A 22,269-nucleotide genomic window follows, 5' to 3' on the forward strand; every position below is an offset into this window, starting at 1 on the left:
TTAACACCTAAAATGTAATACAAATGCATGGAATAAATACCCAACGGATGCATATAATGCATCTAACATCTGATGTATGTAGATCATATATGTAAGCCTATGTTTATAGATGCATAAAATGCATCAAACATCATACCGATTATTAATGCTTTTGGGAAGTAATGCATTTAATTTTGTTAAGTTTTGTACGGCTTTGTGAGTTTTGCTATGATCATACTTTTTAGTTGTATTCTTCCCGCGATGGAAGTCTAAGGGTTGAGAATTGAAATTCCATATAGGAGGTCCAAGGTTCAAACTTTGACACACCCAAAATATTGTTATTTTTCACAATTGACCTCTCCTATCAATCTTGAAGCATTTTGACATGGGCTACACATATGGTGCCATTTACATTTTTTTAAGTTGTGGTGAAGTTTTAAAGTATGAATGTATTTTATTGTGAAGCTTTGACCCGAGTGTGAGTGTGTGCTAGTAGTTATGGTGTTACATATGCGTAAAACACTTCATATTAATACCTTAAAAAATGTTAAAATTCATGAAGCAGAATAACGAAAGATGCTTTTTTGTCTGGAGACATAAAAGTTTTTCGGCGGAAGCCGCTTATACCATATTTTTCTAAATAGGTATCTATGTTACGATACAATCATCCATTTTGAAAAAAAAAATGATGAGATTTTGTGATACAATTAAATAATAGGAAAAAAATATGTCTGAGATTTGTAACCAAAGTTTGAATATATATGATACCTTGTAAATGATAAGAAAGTCTTAAGATTTGAGAGTTATCTTTAATGCACAAATGGTTCAAATTTAGATACTTGAGTGATTTATGGTCTAAGTAGGTAAAAATCTCTTCGTATCACTAGCACTTACTATAATTATGGCGATAAAATTATGACGATATTATGAGCTTAACAATTTTATATAATACTTTATATCTTCAATTTAATTTTCAATTGAATAATATATACACAAAATGAAATCTTAACTTAAAAAGTTTATCAAAATATCTAAAAGTATCTACACGTTTTAGTAATAATAACATACTAAATCAAATTGATCCTCTTTTAATAACAAATACATCTAAAGTTATAAAATTTTATTATCTAATAAGATTATTTCCATATAAACTTGCGCTTCGAATAAGCCCAAAAGAAAAGGATATAATGGGCCTATGCTTCTAAAGTATTTATAGAGCCCTGAGGCCCGAGTTGTTGTTACTGCCTTCTGCTTCATTCCCCACCTTCTCTCTTAACTTCTCCGTTCCCCTTCTCAGTGAAAGACGGAGGAATACAAGTAAGCATTTGGTGGCTGTTGTCGTTGACAACGCCTCCATTATCCACCCTCAAAAACCCTAATCCTTTTTCTTCTAATCTCTATTCGCTTTTACATTAGCTCTTCTGTTCTGTTCTGATCACTTTACCTTTGATTTATGAAAAAATTTCAAACCATTGATATGATGTTTCTGGTTCTATATTGAATCAAACCCTACGTCTGGAAAAGAATTTATTTTCTTTAACCTAATTTACCAATCCAATGATGGCCGATTCATCTACTGGTAGTGGGAGTACCATTACTCACTCCGGCGACGGCGGTGGGAGTGGTGTTAATAGCCCTTCTAGCCGGAGAAGTTTGCCTTCTCCGTGGGCTCAAGTTGTTCGAGGAATAATCGAGCCGGATTCGGTGCCTTCGTCTCCTTCGCCGGGGGTTTCGGAACAGAATCCTGTTGTTACTGATCCGGTGACTGTGGTGGAGGTTTCGGCGGAAACTCCGCCGGAAAGCTCTAATGATGTTAATACTAGCAATGCTGGTGGTGTAAAGAAGTCGGCATGGAATAAGCCCTCGGTTAATGGCGTTGTGGAAGGAACTACTACTCCTGTCATGGGCGCCGCTTCTTGGCCCGCTTTATCCGAGTGGACTCGTCCCGGAGTGAGATCATTCTCTGCTTCTTCTTCTTCAGAGTCTTCGTCTACACCGACCTCCGATGGATCGCTCGCTGTTTCTCAGGTTAGTTATTACGGCTGCGATCAATATACATGATAATAATAACAAACAATGTGGCGTCAGTGTTTTGGCGTATTAGGTTTTCGTTTCTTATTACTAAATTCGTACAATTTTGCCATCTTCTCAGGCACCTGTAGCTTCGCAACCGCGCCCAAATCAAGTTAAACCTAACGCCAACAATGTGCATCCCGTCCGACAGCGACCAATTAGACGTGGCGGCGGTGCATCTACAGGCTACAACGGACGGCAGCCACTTCCACCGCCGTTCCCTCTTTATGACGTGTTTGGTAATTTAGTACCGGCGGTTCCTAACTCCACTCCGGCGAGAGAACAACCTCTTTTCAAGGAGAATAACTGGTCCCCTAGGGCAGTTGGTGGTGCTGGGCAGCAGAACCGGAGGAATAATAACTTTCGTCCTAGACCCCGTGGTGGTGGAGGACCTTACGTTAACAATGGCTATGGTGGCAGACGTGATCACCATGATCGTGATTGGCGTGGTCCTCGAAATCATGGACCTAGAGATGTTCGTATGCAACATCAAATCGCTCCTCCGCCGCCTCTCCCCAGGGGATATATTCCACCACCACATCAAGCTCTTTCTCCGTTTATTCCACCTCCATATGGAGCTCCCATGGCTTATGGTAAGTGACATTATGTTTTCTCTTTCTCCCATAAATTATCTGTGACTGAATTCTTCAAACTTTCTACAGATATGGCTGCATCATATGTATATCTCCCTACACTACCTTCTGAAGCATACAGGGGCCCACCTGTTCTTCCTCCTCAGGCACCTCCTCCAGTTCCCATGTTTGTGCCAGTTATAAACCCTCCTTTGAATGTTAAGATAGTTAAGCAGATTGAATATTATTTCAGGTGAGTTTTTACTTTTTTTTTAATTATACTATATTTGTGGGTGACACAATTGTTTTTGTGAAATCACAGTGATGATAATTTGGTGAAAGATGACTTTTTGAGGTCAAACATGGATGATGAGGGATGGGTTCCTATCACATTAATAGCTGGTTTTCCTCGAGTAAGTAAACTCTTACTCCATGTGTCTTTTTTCAAGTTTCAAGATCTTTATTTGACTTTTTATGGTATCTTTTTTTCAGGTTCAAAGTTTAACAAATGACATCCACATGATTTTGAATTCCTTGAAAGATTCAAGTATTGTTGAAATTCAGGTATATATATACAAGTTTATAATTTGTAATATACTAATATATTAATGTTGAATTCTTGTTTTTATGTAAAAGGGTGAGAAGATAAGGAGTAGGGATTGGAGAAGATGGATGAATGTTCCAAACAGGTTTCAAGCAACAATGGAGAATTTGATTGAAGAAGGTATTTCAATACAGAATCTGACAATGGAAGATGACAGGAGTATTAGTGCTTCATGTTCTTGAAGTCAAACGGTTGACTATGCAGTCAAAGGTCAACGTCATCTTTGAGAGTGTAGCAAGATTTTGCAGTGTTGGAGTAAATAGGTAATGAGGGTGGATGTTTGATTAAATGAAACTTTGTATAGTTATGCCATATACATATATATGCTACTGGCTAGTTTTCTGTTGAAGGTGTGAATGATGGGTGAAAGTTGAAACCTGAAAGTGGTTTTGGGAGTTGTTGCTGCTGACTGAGGATTGAGGATTGAGGAAGATGATTAACTATTATTTTGGAGGGTATAAATCTTTATGGAATGGATTTTTACTTTTTTTTTTTATTAGGTTTTTAACCTTGATCCCATAAAGGGTACATACATTTTATGGTACTTTAACTTGTTTAACTGATCGTAGCTACCTTTTGTTAAGAATGGTTATGCGATAAATTTGGGTTTGTTTTAAGTGTTTGAGGAGACTTTTGGGTGTGGTAACAAATAGGAAAAACTAAGGGGCTGAATTTTTAAGATCTGAACTTCTAACATATTGTTTGGTTGGAACCTCTGAATTGTTATGCTAAATAACAAAAATTACCATTTTACCCTTCTGTGTTATTTTTTGTTGAATTCAATGTTTCTATTTAGAAAACAATTTGACAAACTTATTGAATAGTTGTGAAAAATAACTTGACGATTATGTACTTCAAAATAAAAACATGCTCAAGCTCTTACCTAGCTAATTAATGGTACAATGCTTTTGAAATAAATACATGTTCATACACCCTTAATTTGTGACGAAATGAACATTCCATAATTGGTTCAACATATTTCATAAACAATACAACAGAAAACACTTCTCGGATCAAAACTATATTGATTCCGAGTATACACATGCTATCATATTTCATAAACAATACATACCAATATGACTTGAAATATGCATATGAAAATGGTGGGGCTGGCCGATTAGGGCTGAGTCATGGGGTTGGCTAATAAACGATATCTCATGCGGTGATCGATTGACAATTCCAAAAAAGCAAGATAAATTGAAAACCCTAAAATTCTACACAATACCTGGTGTGATATCCGAAAATGGTGGGGATGGCCGATCATCCTACTGGTGGAGGGACTGCGCTCCAACGATGGTCCGATTAGGGCTCAGAGTCGTTGGAGGAGACGGTGACAAGCAGGCGTTGGAGGGTAGCAGTCGTCGGAGAGGGGTTGGAAGGAATAGGAGTCGTAAGAAATAGAAAGAGACGAGGGGGCGCAGGGGTAAAAACGAAATACGCGTCGATGAGGGAGCCGAAGGGCTTCGCTGTCGGCGACAATGTCGGAGACGGCGGTGTCTGGAGGGGATGACCGGAGAGGATGGTGGACCGTGGAGGGTTGTAATTGGAGTTTTCAGTGGGAAGCGTCGTTTGTGAAGAAGAAAGAGCAAAGGGAAGGAGATAAAGTATTTGGGCAAAAAGGGAACACGCGTTGTTTTTATTTTTTCAGATATGTCTTTAGATCTGAAAGTTTAAGAGGCAACTTATAAATTCAGAGGCATAAAATAATATGCAACCAAACAGTCTTTATCTGAAAAATTAAGAGCTTGCCTCTTAATTTTTCAATTAAGAGGCTACCAAACAGGCCTACCCCTCATGATTTTATTGAGTGTATTAGCACTTTTGAACATGTGTTTGACAAACATAATGTCCCCTAACAACCTCAAAATTTAGGTAGTAGCCATGCCTCCATTTGGTGGGACCATATAAAAAGGCAAGATCACATGGTGAAGAAGCCCACGATCACTGTACACGATGAAGATGCTAGAAGCTCTCCTTAATTTTCTGCTTGTAAAATTCGGTCGATTATCATGAAATGTTAAAACGTAACCTATTGTTGGAACAATACATCTATTAGTTTGGGTGCCTCTGTAAACGTTTTCTCGGTGGCCTTTGAACCTTCAATAGCCTACATACATTGGTGTGTGTCAATTTGCCTACACAATCGAAAAAAAAAAAAAAAATTACCGAGGGTGGATAAGGGTTTGTTTGGTGTCATCGTGATCTTCATTGATAACCCTACTAGTCGGCACGAAAATCACTATCTTCTTTTTTATGTGTCTTGGCTACTGAAGGTCTACACGTCACTCTGTTGACTTGGGTGTTTCTTACTTCTTCTATGTGGATGATGTGTTATTCTTGGCTGATTGGCCTCAGAATAATGTCGATAATAGTGTGAGTGTGATTTGGTGTTTCTTGCGTGGCTTCGTGTTTAAATATGAAAAAAAAAAATCCATTTTCTATAGGATTGGAGTAAACTAAGGTGAGGTGGAGGCTCTAGCTATAGATTCGGGTTGCTCTCCCGGAAAGCTTCCTTTCAATATCTTCGTCTTCCAATGGATTTGAACATGGCTAGTATTGATAGTTGGAGAAGTATTGTAGACATATTCACAAATAAGAAAAAAAGTTTTTGAAATGGAAGGTAAAATGTTGTCTGTGAGGGGTGGGGTGTCTTACTTTTTTAAAATCGGTGTGGAAAGTCTTGGTATTTTTATGTCGTTTTTTATTGCATCGTGAAAACTATAAAAACTCTTAGTCACTTTAGCAGTTGTTTATGCCTTTAATCAAGCTCTAATATAGAAAGGGAGATGGAAGTTTCTCAACGATCATATGGCATTATGGGTTCAGCTTGTTAAAGTTATACATGGGAGTATGGTGGCGGCCTAAATCATGTCGAAGATGGTTGTAAAGTGAAATGGGCGTGATCTAGAATTGCAGGATTAATTAACATTCATGAAAACGATGTTATACCTCATTACACTCGGTTGAAAAGAGTGGGGAATTATTGTACTACTTTGTTTTGGTATGATAATTGGATTAGTGATATGGCTTTAAAAGAAAATTTTAATAGGCTATTTCGGCTAGAGATGGAAACAAACTATCTTCTTGTAGATCGAATAAGTCATGGCAATTAGGTGCAACATTGGAGGATGGAAATAAGGGGAGGGGAGAATGAGGTGCAACTCACAAATTTGGTCACTCTTGTAGCAGATCCGGATAGGTAGTTGTGATTGTTGGATACTTCAGGTGAGTTTTTATGTTAGTTATATCAGAAAGCATATCGATGATGTGTTGGTCTTGAATGAGGATATTGGAACTAGATGTTATTCAATGATCCTAAAAAATGTTTAAGGTTGTTTTTAGTACGGAAAAATGAGGTGTTTTCCTGAAATTTTCTAAGAAAAATTAGAATTTTGAAAACTTGTTTACATAATATTTTTTCAAAAAAAATTACAAGAAAAGGATAAATCATTTCCTAAAATTACAAATAACTTGGAAAACTTTTAAAAACCAATAAATATTGTTTTTCATAATTTCCAACTATAAAAATTTTCTAAAAGACACACATACTCATCCTCACCCACTGTGCCTCCCATCGACACCACATACTCATACATACCCAACACACACACACACTCATTCTCGCCCACATTGTGTGGTTGGGTGTGGGGTTGTGAGTAGAGGTGGTGGTGGTGGTGCGGATAGGTTCGGATAAGTGGTTCGAGGTGATGGGTAGGTGGGGTGTAGGTGTGTTTGAGTTTTGTATTGTATTATTTAAAATAACAAAAAATTAGAAAATGAAAATCAATAGAAACTACATATCCAAACACATTTTCAATTTTTTTAAATAGACAAGGAAAAGTCAATCAATTTTAATTAAATGTCCTTTTTTTTTCTACTGTGAAAACTGAAATGAAAACTCATTTCAATTTACTAGAAAACAAAAAATGGTTTTCTGTAACTAAATATACCCTAATCCTTTTGTATGGAGAGCTTTGTTAGAATCCCTACTAAATTTAATTTGTTTGAATGGGAATTAACTCAATTAAGGTTTGATTCTATTGCTTGTCTAGTGTGTGAAATTTTGTTTGGAGAGCTTTGTTAGAATCCTTACTAGATTTAATTTTGTTTGCAGAGCTTTGTTAGAACCTCTACTCGATTTAATTTGTCTAAATGGGGACTCAGGTTTGATTCTATTATTGGTCCAGTGTGTGAAACCCATGAGTCACAACTTTTTCATGAGTTCCATGGTTTATGTGTAACATCCCAAATTTCAAGGCCAAAAATTCCATTTTTGATATAACAATTTAGAAAACATTTATAAGAAAACATAAGTGAATCATATAATTTCATAAACCATAATCTCATGTCTCAAATCATATCATATAAATAGTAACAATATCAGAGTACATTCCCAAGAAATCTCATAGTGCGGAAATATTGCGTGTGTGTGATGTGCCGCTACTGCGTCGGCTCCTTCCCCTTCGCTGAAGAGGTACCTGAAACCAAAACTGAACCTGTAAGTACGAAGCTTAGTGAGTTCCCTCATCATACCACATACCATACAATCACATGACATACATACTGCCAGGCATATATGGGTGCCCGACCTACCCCTTCGGTCCTCTCGACCGGTGACCTTGCCTAGCATATCTGGGTGCTGGCCTACCCCTTCGGTCCTCTCGACCGGTCTCGGGGAATTATCTCCCCCTTACTACTACTACATATTATCACATAATCATAATCTGTCTAGCATAGCTGGGTACTAAACTACCCCTTCGGCTCTATCGGCTGGTAACTTGGGGACTATCTCCCCCTACTGCTACGATCACATAACATCATAACAGGCTAACACATAAACATATCAAGTAGTAGTCAACACAGACAATTATCACAAAGACAATTGTCTAACATACGCTCCTACTGGTGGGCCGGCATTGTGGTCGTACACCCACCGCTACTAGAAGGTAACTCACCTCGATGTCGTAAAGTGTCTACTGAACTTGTTGCCTGAAATCAACCCCTCTCGGATCCTACACAAAACAATCTTCCTTAATCACCACTTCCTGGTCAACTTAGGTCAAAGTCAAAGTCAAGGTCAACACCTTGGTCAAAGTCAACATCCAGTTGACTCGACTCGCCGAGTTGGTCCACCAACTCGTCGAGTCCCTATTCTTTCAAATGATACAACCCCCCCCCCCCCGACTCTACTCATCGAGTCTAGAGTTCACCTTCAACCATACCATCGGGATCATCTTCAACCGACTCGCCGAGTTCATCCTTGAACTCGTCGAGTGCATCTTCATCATATGAATGTGTCCAGTCTATGACTCGCCGAGTTCTATGAACAACTCGTCGAGTCCGTCTTCAAGGGTTGGGAGATTGCCTTGGACTCGCCGAGTTTGTTCATACACTCACCGAGTCCCATGATTTCCAGGTCCATAATCACATCCATCTTGTTGAGTCCTCTTCTAGACTCAACCAGTTTCCTCAGAAACAGAAAAGATTGGGGAACCAATACCCGACTCGCCGAGTCCCATGAGCGACTCGCCGAGTCCCCTAAAATCCATGCCCATAAACTCGATTGTTGTTGAGCTCATCTCATCCAAAGGGTAGATCTCACCTCCTAGGGTCGATATAACACGTAAAGTCATGAACTTTACGTCCATGCATGGGTCTTTAAGCTCAAAAGACCCAAAAATGAGGTCTACAAGATGCATGGGGCTCTCATGGACATAAAGTTGGCACCTTTATGCCATGAGAACCCTCCAAGGTTCAAGATCTGAAGCCATTATTCTACATTACACTCTAAACCCGAAATGGGTTAGAAATATCCCAAAGATGACAAGATTCAAGCCCTAAAGTGGATCTAGCAAATAAGAAGTCAAGGTTGGAGCTTTTTACCTCCAACAAGCTGGAAATGCAACCAAGTTTCTGGACCTACTGACTTCCTCTTGAATATCCAAGTCTTTCCTTCCTTCTTTAATACTTCAAGTCACAGAGAATGGCACAATTATCTCAAGAACACTCAAACGTCGATTAGGGTTTCGTGAATAGGGTCTGGAGGTGATGGAGGCTGGGATTGAGGCCTCATAAAGTGTTTAAATAGGGTGCAAACCCTCAAATTTAGGGTTTCACTCAGACAGCTCCTACTCGCCGAGTCGGTCTCCCGACTCGTCGAGTAGGTCACTTAACCCCCCGATCAACAGTCGAGTCTACTCGACGAGTTGGACCTCCAACCCGCCGAGTCTCAAGGTAAAAAAACACCAAATTTCTTGAATTTAAATACGTACCAGGAATTCGTGTGTTACATTATGATTTATGGTCAAAGTTTAAAGGTGGTGTAAAATTGGTTTGCTAGTGTCCATATCTATTCAGGAGTGATTGTCTAGGGTTGATTACGTGTATGTGTCGACTACTAGGAAGAAAACATTGGAGGTAGTAATTCTTACGACTCTTTGGTTAATTTAGTGATATAGGGGTGAACATTTTGATCAAACCGGACCGGCTCTTGGAAAAGAGTCAGACGGTTTTACAAAAATTGGTGGACTGGACCTATTGAGTCTTACCAAGGTCCAGATCCAATTCCCGGTTCTTGGACGTAAAAGTGAGTATTTGGACCCGACTTGACCGAACCAATCGGACCGACTCGGCTCTTGGACCGGACTTGTTTTGTAGAAATTAGTGAACCTTGGACTGGGCCTATTGTGCTTTTACCAGGTCCAGGTCTAGAGGTTCAAATGCTCAACCCCATAGTGATATAAGAACTTGGTGTTTTATTTCGATAAGGAGAGAAAATATATAAAAAATTGTATTAGTAATTGGTGTACTTGACTGAAAACTCCTATTAAATTGTTGTTTTCTTTTCCATTGGCTCATTAGTATATACTATTAATTCTTAAAACCTTAGCTACAAATATGTTTTTTTCTCTTTCATCTTTTGCCACTGAACTTCTTATTCTCATTTTAACACCACAATACTTTTAAGACTTTAGCCTCTTATCACTTCCTCTCCACCGCCTTTGACTTTGCCTCTTTTTTCTTATCTCAATTTTCTCCCAATTTCATCAGGAAAGCCTTCCATGTCTCTTGCGATTTCCGGCGCTCCTCTTTCTTGCACCACTCCGACGGTCCCTTTTGTTTCATGGGTTCCGATTTTGATGGTTCTCTTCAACCTAGTAGGACTAACATAAGTGGGAGGTGAGTGGTTTTCTGGATTATTCGATGCATACTATTCTTCATCATCTGCTCCGCCACTGTCTCTATCTTTTTTTCTTTTGGAAAAAGGAGCCACATTGACTTCGATCGACTGTTTCTTTTTCCACCTACTCCGTATTTTGCCTGCCTTCTCTACTTTGTTTCTGATATTGGAACTTTCTCTTCTTATCAGCTTTTCTCACCACCTGTTCGCTGAAATGCCTTTCAGGCATTCATAACGATTGTAAGCAACTCATGACTCTGGAATTGGTATATTTTTCAATTTTTTTATTCATTTTATAGGGCTTAGACTCCAATTAACCATTCAGACCAAACGGGCAATCAGTTTACATTGCAGGTTCCGATTGGTTGATTGGTTATGTCACACCCCCGAACCAGGACGACGGAAACGTCCGGGGGCAGATGACTTCATCGTATTGTATCATCACAATTGAATATAATTGAAAACATAACCAACATCATACATTAAGATACCAACATACATTGTTTACAGAATTGTATTTGTTTACAACTTTACACAAAAGTGACAATAAATATGATGTTCCCAAAAATGTCGTAATTATCCAAAATCCATAGCCCGGGGTACCTGCTCACTGAGGTCCTAAGAATACAAGTCGTTTTGAAAAGCGCCAACTAAAAAGTTGGTGAGTTCATAAGCATATTTGTACAAAAACTTTGTAACAACTGTGATTTATAAGAATTTGTAAAACTCCAGAAAATCTGATATTTCCTGTAAAAAAACGGTTTGTAGTCTTGCTCTAAAACCATGGATAATTGCATGTGTGTTCTTTGTTTTCTTTTGTTTGTAATTGAAAAGAGTGTGAGTTCCCAGAAAATCTCATATTTCCTGTTTTATAAAAAGTACAGTCTTAAACCCTAAGACTGGAATGGTAGTAGTAAAGTGCGAGAGTGATGCTTAGTTTTATATTTTTATAAAACCGGTGAAGTGTGTAATTTCGTAAATCCAAAATAACATTGTTAATCCCTATGTGAGTCGTTACAACCATGCTTGATACGACTAAAATGTCTGTCATGACATTCTTCAGGCGTCGGTTTCGGGAAGATATTTGTCACCGTAGACTGGCCTAGTCTAGCTGTAGCGAACAACTCAGGTGTGGGGGTGTCAATCACGTATAGATCTATACACAATTACCCCGCTCTCCCTCCAGGAGACTCTGGTTATAACTACAAGACTTACACTGTACGCTAGGTAGGTACGGCGAAGGAGAGTCTCACAAGTGCCTTAAAAGGTTTACGTGAAATTTTCTGTCGTAAAACTTTTGGTTTGTATACCGCTTTAGTTCAATTATTTATAACGTTTTTTATAAATAATCATTACTGAATTCGTCCAATAATAATATACGTTGAGTAAATAATATAATTCTTTAAGTATTCCACTAGTAACATATGACGACATTTTACGACTATTTTTACTAATAAAAGTAGTTTTTGTGTAAAATATTTAAGTTTTATGGTGGTTTTTAACACATTAAAATTTGTTTGAGTGTTTAGTAACACAAAAATATTCCATTTTTGTTGTGACTAGAACATGTCACAATTTCCATAAGATTTCATAAAATCCTTGAAATTTATAATATTTCAACATTTGCACAAGTATTAGTGGTAAAATATATATGACTAACAAGTTACCATTTTTTAGTGTAACTCTCATATTTTCACCATTTTTCAAGCTATTGCAACCAAATATGTTATGACATTTTCTTTGATTTTTAACACACACTAAAAGCCATTTTCACTAAGTAACTTATTTCTTCTTCAACATAATACCAAAATATGTGAGTTTACTCAAAGATAACTATGAGATTTGTGAAAACTCGAGTTTATGGACTGTTTGAAGAAATCAACATTTCAACACACATAGTCACATAAACATACAAATGCATGCAAATATTCAAAGATTCAAATAATCCCCCCCCCCCCCAAAGAGTGATAAACATGAAAATAGTGGGGTATGAAGCTCACCTTGGGGATTTTCGAGATGTAGAAGAAGATGAAGAAGGAGCTTTGAGTCTAGCTTGTGTTCTTGGTGAGAATTTCGAAGTGTGGGTGTTCTAAGGACCATATCCACGAAAATGAAGGTGTAAGAGGAATGATCTTAGTATAAATATGAAATAAAATACTTGAGTTTAACCTAGAACTTACCAAGTTCTTGAAATTGTTTAAAGGAATCCCACCAAAGCATGCACTCACTCAAAATTTTTGGAGAGAGGGGGAGGAAGTTCTAGTGAATTAAGTGAAGGAAATGAAGTTTGTGGAGTGTGTGTGTGTGTATGTATCGGCCAAGAGGTAGAGAGAGGAGGGGGAAAGGATAGAAGTTGACTTCTTCCAATGTGATGTGAAATGCCTTGTTGTATGGGGGTTAAGAAGCTTGGAGGGATGTTGGACAATGGTGTGGTGTCAAGCTCATTGTCCATCTTATTTCTCTCTTTTTTTTGTTCATGTCCATAACCGATCAAGGGTTTTCGGCCCAAAAAGATGGCCCAAAAAAGATTAGTGGTCTTTGATTTGGCTTGTTCCAATAAAGATTTTTGGCCCATTGATGCTTAATAAGGGGTTTTTGGTTCAAAGAGCCCAAAGAATGAAGTTCTCGGCTCAACTAAGGCCCAAGTGTGGGTTTTCGGCCCAAAGAAAGGTCAACTAGAGGGTTTCGGCCCAAAAGGCCCAATAGAGGGGTTTCCGGCCTAATATAATGTCCAATAGAAGTTTTCGGCCCATTAAGGCCCAAAGAGAGGTTTCAGCTCAATAAGCGTTTTGGGTCGAGAATTCTTGGGCAAAGGCCCAAAATTTATTGGACTTGGCTTATTGGATCGAGTTTTGGACTTATACGAGGTTGTTTCGATTTGAATCACAATGTATGAAAGCATGAACTTAAATAGTATTGTAGTTTGAATTTCACTAAAAAGGATAGTACAAGTTTACATGGAGGATTTGTCTCGTACAAAGATCAAAATCTTAACCCTAATTTGCTAGTTGTGACAGAGTCGATTTTTGATTTTTCAATTTCTCATAGTTGTGTGCTTATTGTTGTGTTCAGGTTCTGTTGGATAAATCGAATATTGCTGGATAGGGAACATGTGTGAAGGTAGGAATCAAGTTGAGTTAAGGGTGTTTTGAAGTAAACTGATGTTTTGTTTTTCTGTCCATGGAATTCTGTGAACAGTAATCACTATCTTGGAGAGTACAAAGGACAACTCAGATTCCAAGCGTCAAGGATTTTTTTTTTTTTGTTTTAAAGAATTCATCACTGCTATGCAGGTATGTATTATTTCTTTTTTTCTTTTCTTGCAATATTCACACTATCATCTTACTTGAATTTGGTGTTGTTTTGCTTCACAATTGATCTATTTAAACACAATCAGGAGTAAAAAGTATACCTCCTCAAACCTTATCGTTGAACAAGAACAAGGTATAGAAAGAGTCATTGGTGGGGTAGAAAAGAAGAACAAGGTATGTAAACATAAAACCATATTTATTTACCCTTTCTCCTTCATTCTTCCTAATAATGGGATTTACTTAAATATTTGTTGAAATGAAACAGGTGATAAGCAAGTCTAAATGTCGGACTGTTGAGTCAATTGATTCGTGTCCTCAAAGTAAAGATTTAAAATAAGTTCACACTAGAGACTCATAATGTGGAACAAATTCAAACGAGGATAAAACAGGTATTTCATATCATTTTTTTTCCTTTTAATCTTGCATATCACAGTTTAATCGTTAGTCACTTTCACCGTAGCACAGGATTGACTGAGGGCAAATTGATCATTTTATAAGGTCTTTTTTCTTATACCATGTCAAATATAAAACATGTTGTTTTTGTAAATTTTAACGTTTTGCCATTGGTTTTTTTGTCAACAAGATGAGGGAAAATGGTCCTGTGGGGGCCACAACGCCCCTTTAGAGTCCGAATTCTTCAATTCCATCAACTCCCCGAAGAGGAAAAAGAGTACCCAATTCCACACCAGTGGAACATGACAAGTGACGGGATCCAAAAGAGTTAACCGAGCAAGAAGTCAAACTTACAACACGGAAGGGGCCTTTACAGCTAGGGGTACAACTTGGAAAGATGAACATTGTGGCTTGGGCAAGTAAAGAAGACAATGGAGGACAAAACAGACATTTTGGCTGAGGAGGCGTTCAGAGTAGAGTTTGAGAAACGAGTGGTTGCGTGAGAAGATGTCGAGAATCTAAACTTAATGCAAGGTATGTGTTTTTAAACACAAGGGTAAAACGGTCCCCTACTCTTATTTGCTTTTTAATGTTATTTCACCTTTTAAATATTTTTTTATAAACATTATTTATGAAGTATGTTCAGATTTATACACGAAGAGATTAAAATTCAAGCATGGGAAAGTCACCATAAAGCAAAGCTTGAAGCAGAAATGAGAAGAATAGAGGTGAATTTGATTGCATGTTCAGATGTGTGGTAATAATAATTAATTATAAACGAAGGAAGGAAATTTGGTAGAATTAATTAAATTTGGTTTTTTTTAGGTTAAAGTGGAAGAAAAGAGGGCACATGCACAAGCAAAAATGTTGAAGAAGGTTGCAATGTCGAGGCAGAAATCGGAAGGGAAAAGGGCGGCAGCGCAAGCCGAAAAGAGCTGACAGGCGGCACGGGTGGCGGCACAGGCGGAATACGATTCCACTATCATCACCGCACAGCTGCTGCGGTTAACCACCTGCACAGGTACTCCGTGAGAAAATAATGTCAATGGAAGATGTTGTTCCTGGAGGCGAGGAAGCCATTGTTACACTTGATGCATAATAATTCTTACTCCATTTCTAGATTCCATGCATTCAATTCCACTCCAATCTTAGGTATGGAATTAAATTACATTGGAATCCACAAAATCCTTTGGCCTTTGAATTTAAACATTAAAATTACTCAAATACCCGTTTTACCGAACAATTGTTGTTACTTGCCAACCAAATGCATGACAAAATTCAGTTCCTTCATATTACAAACCCTACAAATTCCAATTTCAATTCCAATTCCTTCCAAACAATTCTTGGAACCAAAAATAAATTCGAGTAAAACGAGTAGCTATGAGATTTGGGGGAATTTTAATGAAATGTTTAGTTTTATGTAAATTAAAAAAATGCAATACAAGGTATAATTTACATTTTCAACTTTCAACACTGATGTGGTGACATGAGCTTAACAATTATTTTACTAATTTTCTGGCTTATTTTTTGTTGCAGCTTTTAGTTTATTATTCTGATGGTACTTCAGAAAGTCTTTCAGATGACCATGTTATGATTTCTGCAGAGTGTCGGGTATATCATGAGATGACATATTTGTGTGCAAATTTACATTTTTGTCCCTAGAATCACAAAAATTTACTTAACCTAACTTCAATTTATTGCAATGAAACAAAAAAAAATAAACACGGCGCCAAAGGCGCAGCTAATTCCATCTAGTTGTTATTGTGTGTTTGAATGAAATATTTCGGTTGTTAAATAAAAAATAAAAAACATATAATCAAGCCCAAGTTTGAAAAGTTTAAGCCTAACTTCCTATCAGGCCCGAATCACAATAACATTGATGATTGATCTACCATGTTTTTTTTTTAAATGTCACGACTCGCGATTGGGCTACTATGAACGTGATTACCAAAATCACGTTATTATAAGTAAACATTCTCGTGTGAAATTTCTTATTGGTAAGAAGTATAGTGATGAGGTGTTATTGGAAGTGACAAATTGAAGTATAAAAATAAAAGGTTGTACAAACCTATATAGGCAATACCCCTACCAAATTTCCAAAACAAAGGTACGAAGCTCAACGTGCTCTTCATGTAGCATGCATAAATAGTAATTTTATTATTTTTCTATATAAAAATCATTACGTCAAATGTTACACATTGTTTATGGTTTCTTTTTAAGATTTGATACTTTGTCACCAATTAGAATGGATTAATTGTTTGTCTAGAATAAAGTTAGGGAATAAAAATGATAGAAACCAAAAAAAAAAAAAAACGATCATATCTATAAAGACCACCTAACCACATAAAAAAATGCCATTTTCAACAATGAATGCAACTTACAATTATCCAAGAGAGTCTAAACTATAATCAAAAAGACCAACTAGACTTCATCATAAATGCCGGAAACTTAGTCGAACCATCTACCACAAACACAAGTGACGGCTGCAACAAACACTTCTCTCCCAAATTCATCTGAGAAAACACTTCAACCTCAAACCGCTCAAAAGCAGACCCACCCACCCTCAACCCCCATCCAAAATCATCCTCAGGTAGATCACATACTGACACACCCCATCTTGTACCATACGGTACAGTGTCGGTATCTGATCTATTCATTTCAACCCACCCTCCCACTCTGGTACTCGAGTCAAGTTCTGACTCAAGTACCAGAGCAACAGATCTAGCCCCCGCCCTACGAATTCCATCATGTCTAAAAACACCAATCGGTAGACACATTGGACCAAGAAAACCATCCTGACCTAAAAATTTGGGCACTTGGTTTATACCCAAAAGTAACACCTTTGTGCTGCCCGAAAGTTGATACACAACCTGCCCGAAAGTGCTTAACCAATGGGTAGGCCCTACAAATTGAGCTAAGGTGCCAATAACATTAGATTTTGTCATTGTTAAACTTATACCACTACCAATGTCTTGATTTAATAACGGAGGTCCATTAGTAACACCTTGTTTCATCAAATCACTACATCTACCTCCCAACAAAACAGTAGTTAATGAACACCATTCATTGATCTTTGCATCGAAAACCACCTTTCCTAATGAAAGTGGAGTGCTTAAACCATCGAATTGGCCTCTATCAGTTGCTACAAATTCTGCTTTTAGTGTATCCTTTTCTCTAATGGTGGTTTCGAATGTAAACTTGGAGTTTATACCAGTTTTGATTCCAGTTCTACTAATGGCATCTTGATTCTCTTCATGGATTCTATCGATCATCAATAGAAGCCCTAATACTTCTATTTCTCCCTTTACACGTGTGCTGGTTTCAGCTAAGGGACTTACCTTCGATGACTTGAAGGAAAGTAATCGCTCCACTTTGTCCTGTCTGTCCCTGAGCTTCATGATATCTGAAAATGCGTCCCTTTGCAACCGCTTCAAGATCTCAATCTGATTAAAAAAAAAAAAGAACATGTTACTGAAGAGGTTTAACTCCCAATCGTATAGCATTTTTGGAAATTTGAAGTAATGTTATGAAGCAAGATTTGAAGCAATCTGGTTACATGATTTACTTTAATTCTGATGTTAACTAAGTTTCAAATCACGAATGAGAAAAGTTAACCTAGTTTCAGAATTAAAGGGGCCGATTCATGGTACTACTCTAGCGGAATATGCGCAATTAAAATATGACGAGATAATAGATGAGAATTGAACGTAACATGAATCTCGTGAGATTGATTAAGAAAAAAAGCAAACAAACTGCAACTGAATTGAGTACCGGATGGCGACGCCTGGATAATCCGATATTGTGAAGGACGCCATTGGCAAAGTCTTGTGTGGATTTTGTGAAATCTTTGAGCTTATCAACAACAAAACCTAGAGGTTCGATCTTTTCAGAAACCATTTGGTGTTGCAATGGAAGCGTTTACAGTGAATGAAGGAATGATTTGGGATGGGAATTGGCAAGAGTTGAAGAGTGAAGACACAGAATTGGGGAGTCTGGTTGCAGAATAGGGAAATTAGGGTCAAAAGGCACGAGAACTTTTTCTTTTTCTTTTTCTTTTTTTAAAGAGTCAATTTATACGATTTTATCCAAAAAATTTGTTTTCATAAACTATAACTTATTTTTTTCAATATATTATAATTACTAGGTGAATTCTCGCTCGTTGCGCAGAAACACCTATATAATTGAAATCTTTATAAATATGTGTTTTTTAGAAATATAACAATAACGTTATTGTTAAATTTAATATACTAATTTGTATACTTAGTTAATATAATATATTGATTATTTTGAATTATATGATAATATATATATTTATGAAAACTGCATAATCTCAATCGTTTGAACGACCTTTACCCGTGGGCTACTCATGAAAAAATTTAATATAATATATGGTTTATTGTTATTTATAGCTATTATTGTTAATTAATTTTTTAAAATTTATTTTCTTAACGTTTTAATTTCTATCATTGAAATTATTTAAAAATCAAACATTGTTTTTCGTATTTAAAGGTAACAATATAATCATTTATATACAGTTATTTTTAACTATTGTTATTGTAAGTTATTTTAAGCTATTTATTTGAAAACTTTTAATGATTATAAAAATATTTTTAGGAAATATTTTAGTTAAATTAATATTACAATTTAGTTTTTGCATTTAGCACTACAATTTATCACTTTTAATTATTCACAAAATATTCTTTTAGTTTTTTTAAGTGGCACTGAAATGTATATTTAAGTTGATCATGTAATGTTTTAAATTAACAATTTAAGTATTTTATCAAAACTGTTCAAAAGTTGTAGCTTTAAACTGATAAGGGTTACATACAACAACATATTAAATCTAATAAATTAAGTCTAATATGTTAAAAGTTAAAACATAACTTTATAAATAGAAGCAGATATATTATTTTAATATTGAAATTTAGTTTATTTATGATTACACTTTAAGTTTGATATTTATTTAACCTTATTAACCAACTTATAATCATTATAAAGACATTACAATTTATCACTTTTAACTATTTACAAACTATTCTTTAGGTTGTTTAAGTCGAATTAAATTTTATATTTAAATTGACCCTATATTTAAATTAACAATGTAAGTATATATTCAAACTGATCAAAAGTTGTAGCTTCAAAATGATAATGGTTTACATATAACAACATATTAAAACTAATAAATTATGTATAATATGTTAAAAGTTAAAGACATAACTTCATAAGTAAAAGTAAAGATACTATTTTAATCAACTTATAATCATTATTAGAAACAAATTGAAAAGTCATACGAGTTTCAAATGAATATGATGAAAGAAAAATGCATGGGAGTTTCAAATGAATGTGGTGAAAAGAAAATGTTTCTTTTATAAATATACTAGACGAATGCCCGCGCGTTGCGCAGAAACACCTATATAATTGAAGTCTTTACAAATATATGTTTTTCTAAATATAACAATAACGTTGTTGTTAAATTTGATATAATAATTCATATACTAAATTGATATAATATATTGATTATTTTGAATTATATGATAATATATACATCTATTATAACTGCATAATCTCAATCGTTTGAATGACTTCTACCCGCGAGTTACACAAGAATAAAATTAAATATAAGATATGGTTTAATGTTATTTATAGTTGTTATTATTGTTAATTAATGTTTTAAATTTTATGTAAAACGTCAAACACTTGTTTTTTATTTTAAAGGTAACAATATAATCATTTATATAGACTTATTTTTAACTATTATTATTGTAAGTTATTTTAAGCTACTTATTTGAAAACTTTTAACGATTATAAAAATATATTTAGGAAATATTTTAGTTAAATCGAGATTACAATTTAGTTTTTGCATTTATCACCACAATTTATCACTTTTAACTATTTACAAAATATTTTTTGGTTTTTTAAGTGGAACTGAAATTTATATTTAAGTTGACATTGTAATGTTATATTTAAATTAACAATTTAAGTATTATGTCCAAACTATTCAAAAGTTGTAGCTTTAAACTGATAATGGTTTACATACAACAACATATTAAATTTAATAAATTAAGTATAATATGTTAAAAGTTAAAGACATAATTTTATAAGTAGAAGTAAAAGATATTATTTTAAAATTGATATTTAGTTTATTTATGATTACACTTTAGGTTTGATATTTATCTAACTTTATTAACCAACTTATAATCATTATTAGAAAAACACTACAATTTATCACTTTTAACTATTTACATAATATTCTTTGAATTGTTTAATTTATATTTAAGTTGACCCTATAATGTTATATTTAAATTATTAATTTAAGTATTTTATACAAATTGTTCAAAAATTGTATCTTTAAAATGATAATGGTTTACATTCAACAATATATTAAAACTAATAAATTAAGTATAATATATTAAAAAGTAAAAAATATAACTTTATAAGTAGAAGTAAAGATATTATTTTAATATTGAAATTTAGTTTATATTTGATTACACTTTAGGTTTGATATTTATTTAACCTTATTAACCAACTTATAATTATTATTATTAGAAAGAAATTAAAAAGTCATGGGAGTTTCAAATGAATATGGTGAAATAAAAAATACATGGGAGTTTCAAATGAATGTGGTGAAAGAAAAAAAATGTTTCCTTTATAATATAGTATGATATATATATATATATATATATATATATATATATATATATATATATATATATATATATAGCAGATCATATATCTTTTTCCGAATCATTTTCTTACAAATCAAATTTGCAAACTTCATATATAACAAACAATCAAAACGTCATTTATCTATTATTTGATTAAAAAGAAAAGGAAATGGATTTTATATATATATATATATATATATATATATATATATATATATATATATATATATATCCTCCGACGGGTACCCAACGGTTAACGGTTCCAAAAAAAATAAGAACCAAAACCGAAACCACTTAAAGCGGTTCCAAAACTTTAGGAACCGGAACCGGCAGTTCCAAGGTGGTTCCGGTTCCGAGAACGGGTACCCAATTTTTTTGTTCACCCCTTGTCCTAGATACACAAAGTAGAGTAGAAATACATGGGCCTAATATGTGTATATTAATGGTCTAACAACTATTTGATTCATTCGGACATGCAATAAGCCAATAACCGTTTTTGATCCATCGATTTCCCATCTCTATTTGATTAACATGATTGTTTGAAGTGTAAAATCGTAGGCTTGAACTTTACCAAATTGAAAAAGAGACGGTGTTTGAAATTCCTTTTGAATAAATCCCTGTTGGTAATGATAATCTAGTGTGGCGTGGGCTCTTTGTGCATCCCACCGACTAAAGAACTTTTGAAATAAAATTTAGGTTAGTTGATAGCATTGATATTACACCATGCATATACAGTTACCATCTTTGAAAGAAAAAAAATAATGATTAAAAGAGTACAATGAAAAAACACAGTAACACACTTATAAAAGAGTAAAGTTACCAAACTTATTATTTATATTGTGTTATATATATTACCACTAGCCAGTGGCGGCCCTGGGTGGTGCCGGCGGTGCGGTCGCACCAGGCCTCCGATTTTAGGGTGCCTCCGATTTTTAGGATAATTTATAGTTATAGTATTGGTATTTTTGTAAAATCTATTTTTATGTTTTATCAATAAATAAAATTAGTCCGGTAACTTTTGGTTCCAATTTTAGATGCGTTTTAACATTTGGCCTCCGATGCGTTTTAATTACCGAAACAAAGTCTCACTTTAAAATCATTGTCAACTACAAGGTGGGAAAGTAGGATTGAAAGTGTGAAAGCAATAGTTACTCAAGCTCCTGAAATAGTAAAAGCTCTGCATAAACTTGTTGAAGAAGAGACAGACATAAAGATCAAGTGAAGCTACTTGTCTACCAGAGTATGGACTTGGCAGATTTGACTTTATAACAGGTATGGTTATATGGTATCATATATTGGCTAAAGTAAATAACCTGAGCAAACAACTTCAATCTGAGACTATGCGTATTGATGAGGCAATGAGTAGTGTGGGAGCACTTATTGAGTTTTTTAAAGACTATCGAGAGAATGGGTTTGAGAAGGCTTTGGATTGTGCGAGAGCTATAGCTTCTAGTTTGGAAATTTATCCAGTGTTTGTTGAGAAAAATAATAA

General features: G+C 35.1%; 2 protein-coding genes across 2 annotated transcripts; one reads left to right on the forward strand and one right to left on the reverse strand.

Moving 5' to 3' along the window:
* The first annotated feature begins 1,234 nt into the window (after positions 1 to 1,234).
* LOC145134829 (la-related protein 1C-like) lies at positions 1,235 to 3,922 on the forward strand. The gene is made up of 6 exons (XM_079069650.1): positions 1,235 to 2,007; positions 2,132 to 2,645; positions 2,715 to 2,877; positions 2,947 to 3,037; positions 3,117 to 3,188; positions 3,261 to 3,922. Exons 1-6 carry the CDS (start codon positions 1,537 to 1,539, stop codon positions 3,408 to 3,410), a joined length of 1,461 nt encoding a protein of 486 aa, XP_078925776.1. The 5' UTR covers positions 1,235 to 1,536; the 3' UTR covers positions 3,411 to 3,922.
* Positions 3,923 to 16,416: 12,494 nt separating this feature from the next.
* LOC145129135 (GDSL esterase/lipase) lies at positions 16,417 to 18,145 on the reverse strand. The gene is made up of 2 exons (XM_079063871.1): positions 17,884 to 18,145; positions 16,417 to 17,555 (listed from the first exon to the last, which is right to left on the reverse strand). The coding sequence occupies exons 1-2, from the start codon at positions 18,007 to 18,009 to the stop codon at positions 16,521 to 16,523; spliced, it is 1,161 nt and encodes a 386-aa protein (XP_078919997.1). The 5' UTR covers positions 18,010 to 18,145; the 3' UTR covers positions 16,417 to 16,520.
* Positions 18,146 to 22,269: the final 4,124 nt, after the last annotated feature.

Source organism: Lactuca virosa, chromosome 8 (genome assembly GCF_052849685.1).
Source record: "Lactuca virosa cultivar CGN04683 chromosome 8, Lactuca_virosa_CGN04683_v6, whole genome shotgun sequence".
NCBI lineage: Eukaryota > Viridiplantae > Streptophyta > Magnoliopsida > Asterales > Asteraceae > Lactuca > Lactuca virosa.

What these genes read in the sequence shown, in the direction of transcription:
- LOC145134829 (XM_079069650.1), top strand. Translation starts at nt 1,537, where the DNA reads ATGATGGCCGATTCATCTACTGGTAGTGGGAGTACCATTACTCACTCC. An exon ending in GATCGCTCGCTGTTTCTCAG is followed by an intron (nt 2,008 to 2,131) that starts GTTAGTTATTAC and finishes CCATCTTCTCAG; the next exon opens with GCACCTGTAGCTTCGCAACC. An exon ending in TAATAGCTGGTTTTCCTCGA is followed by an intron (nt 3,038 to 3,116) that starts GTAAGTAAACTC and finishes TCTTTTTTTCAG; the next exon opens with GTTCAAAGTTTAACAAATGA.
- LOC145129135 (XM_079063871.1), bottom strand. Translation starts at nt 18,009, where the DNA reads ATGGTTTCTGAAAAGATCGAACCTCTAGGTTTTGTTGTTGATAAGCTC. An exon ending in TATCCAGGCGTCGCCATCCG is followed by an intron (nt 17,556 to 17,883) that starts GTACTCAATTCA and finishes TTTTTTAATCAG; the next exon opens with ATTGAGATCTTGAAGCGGTT.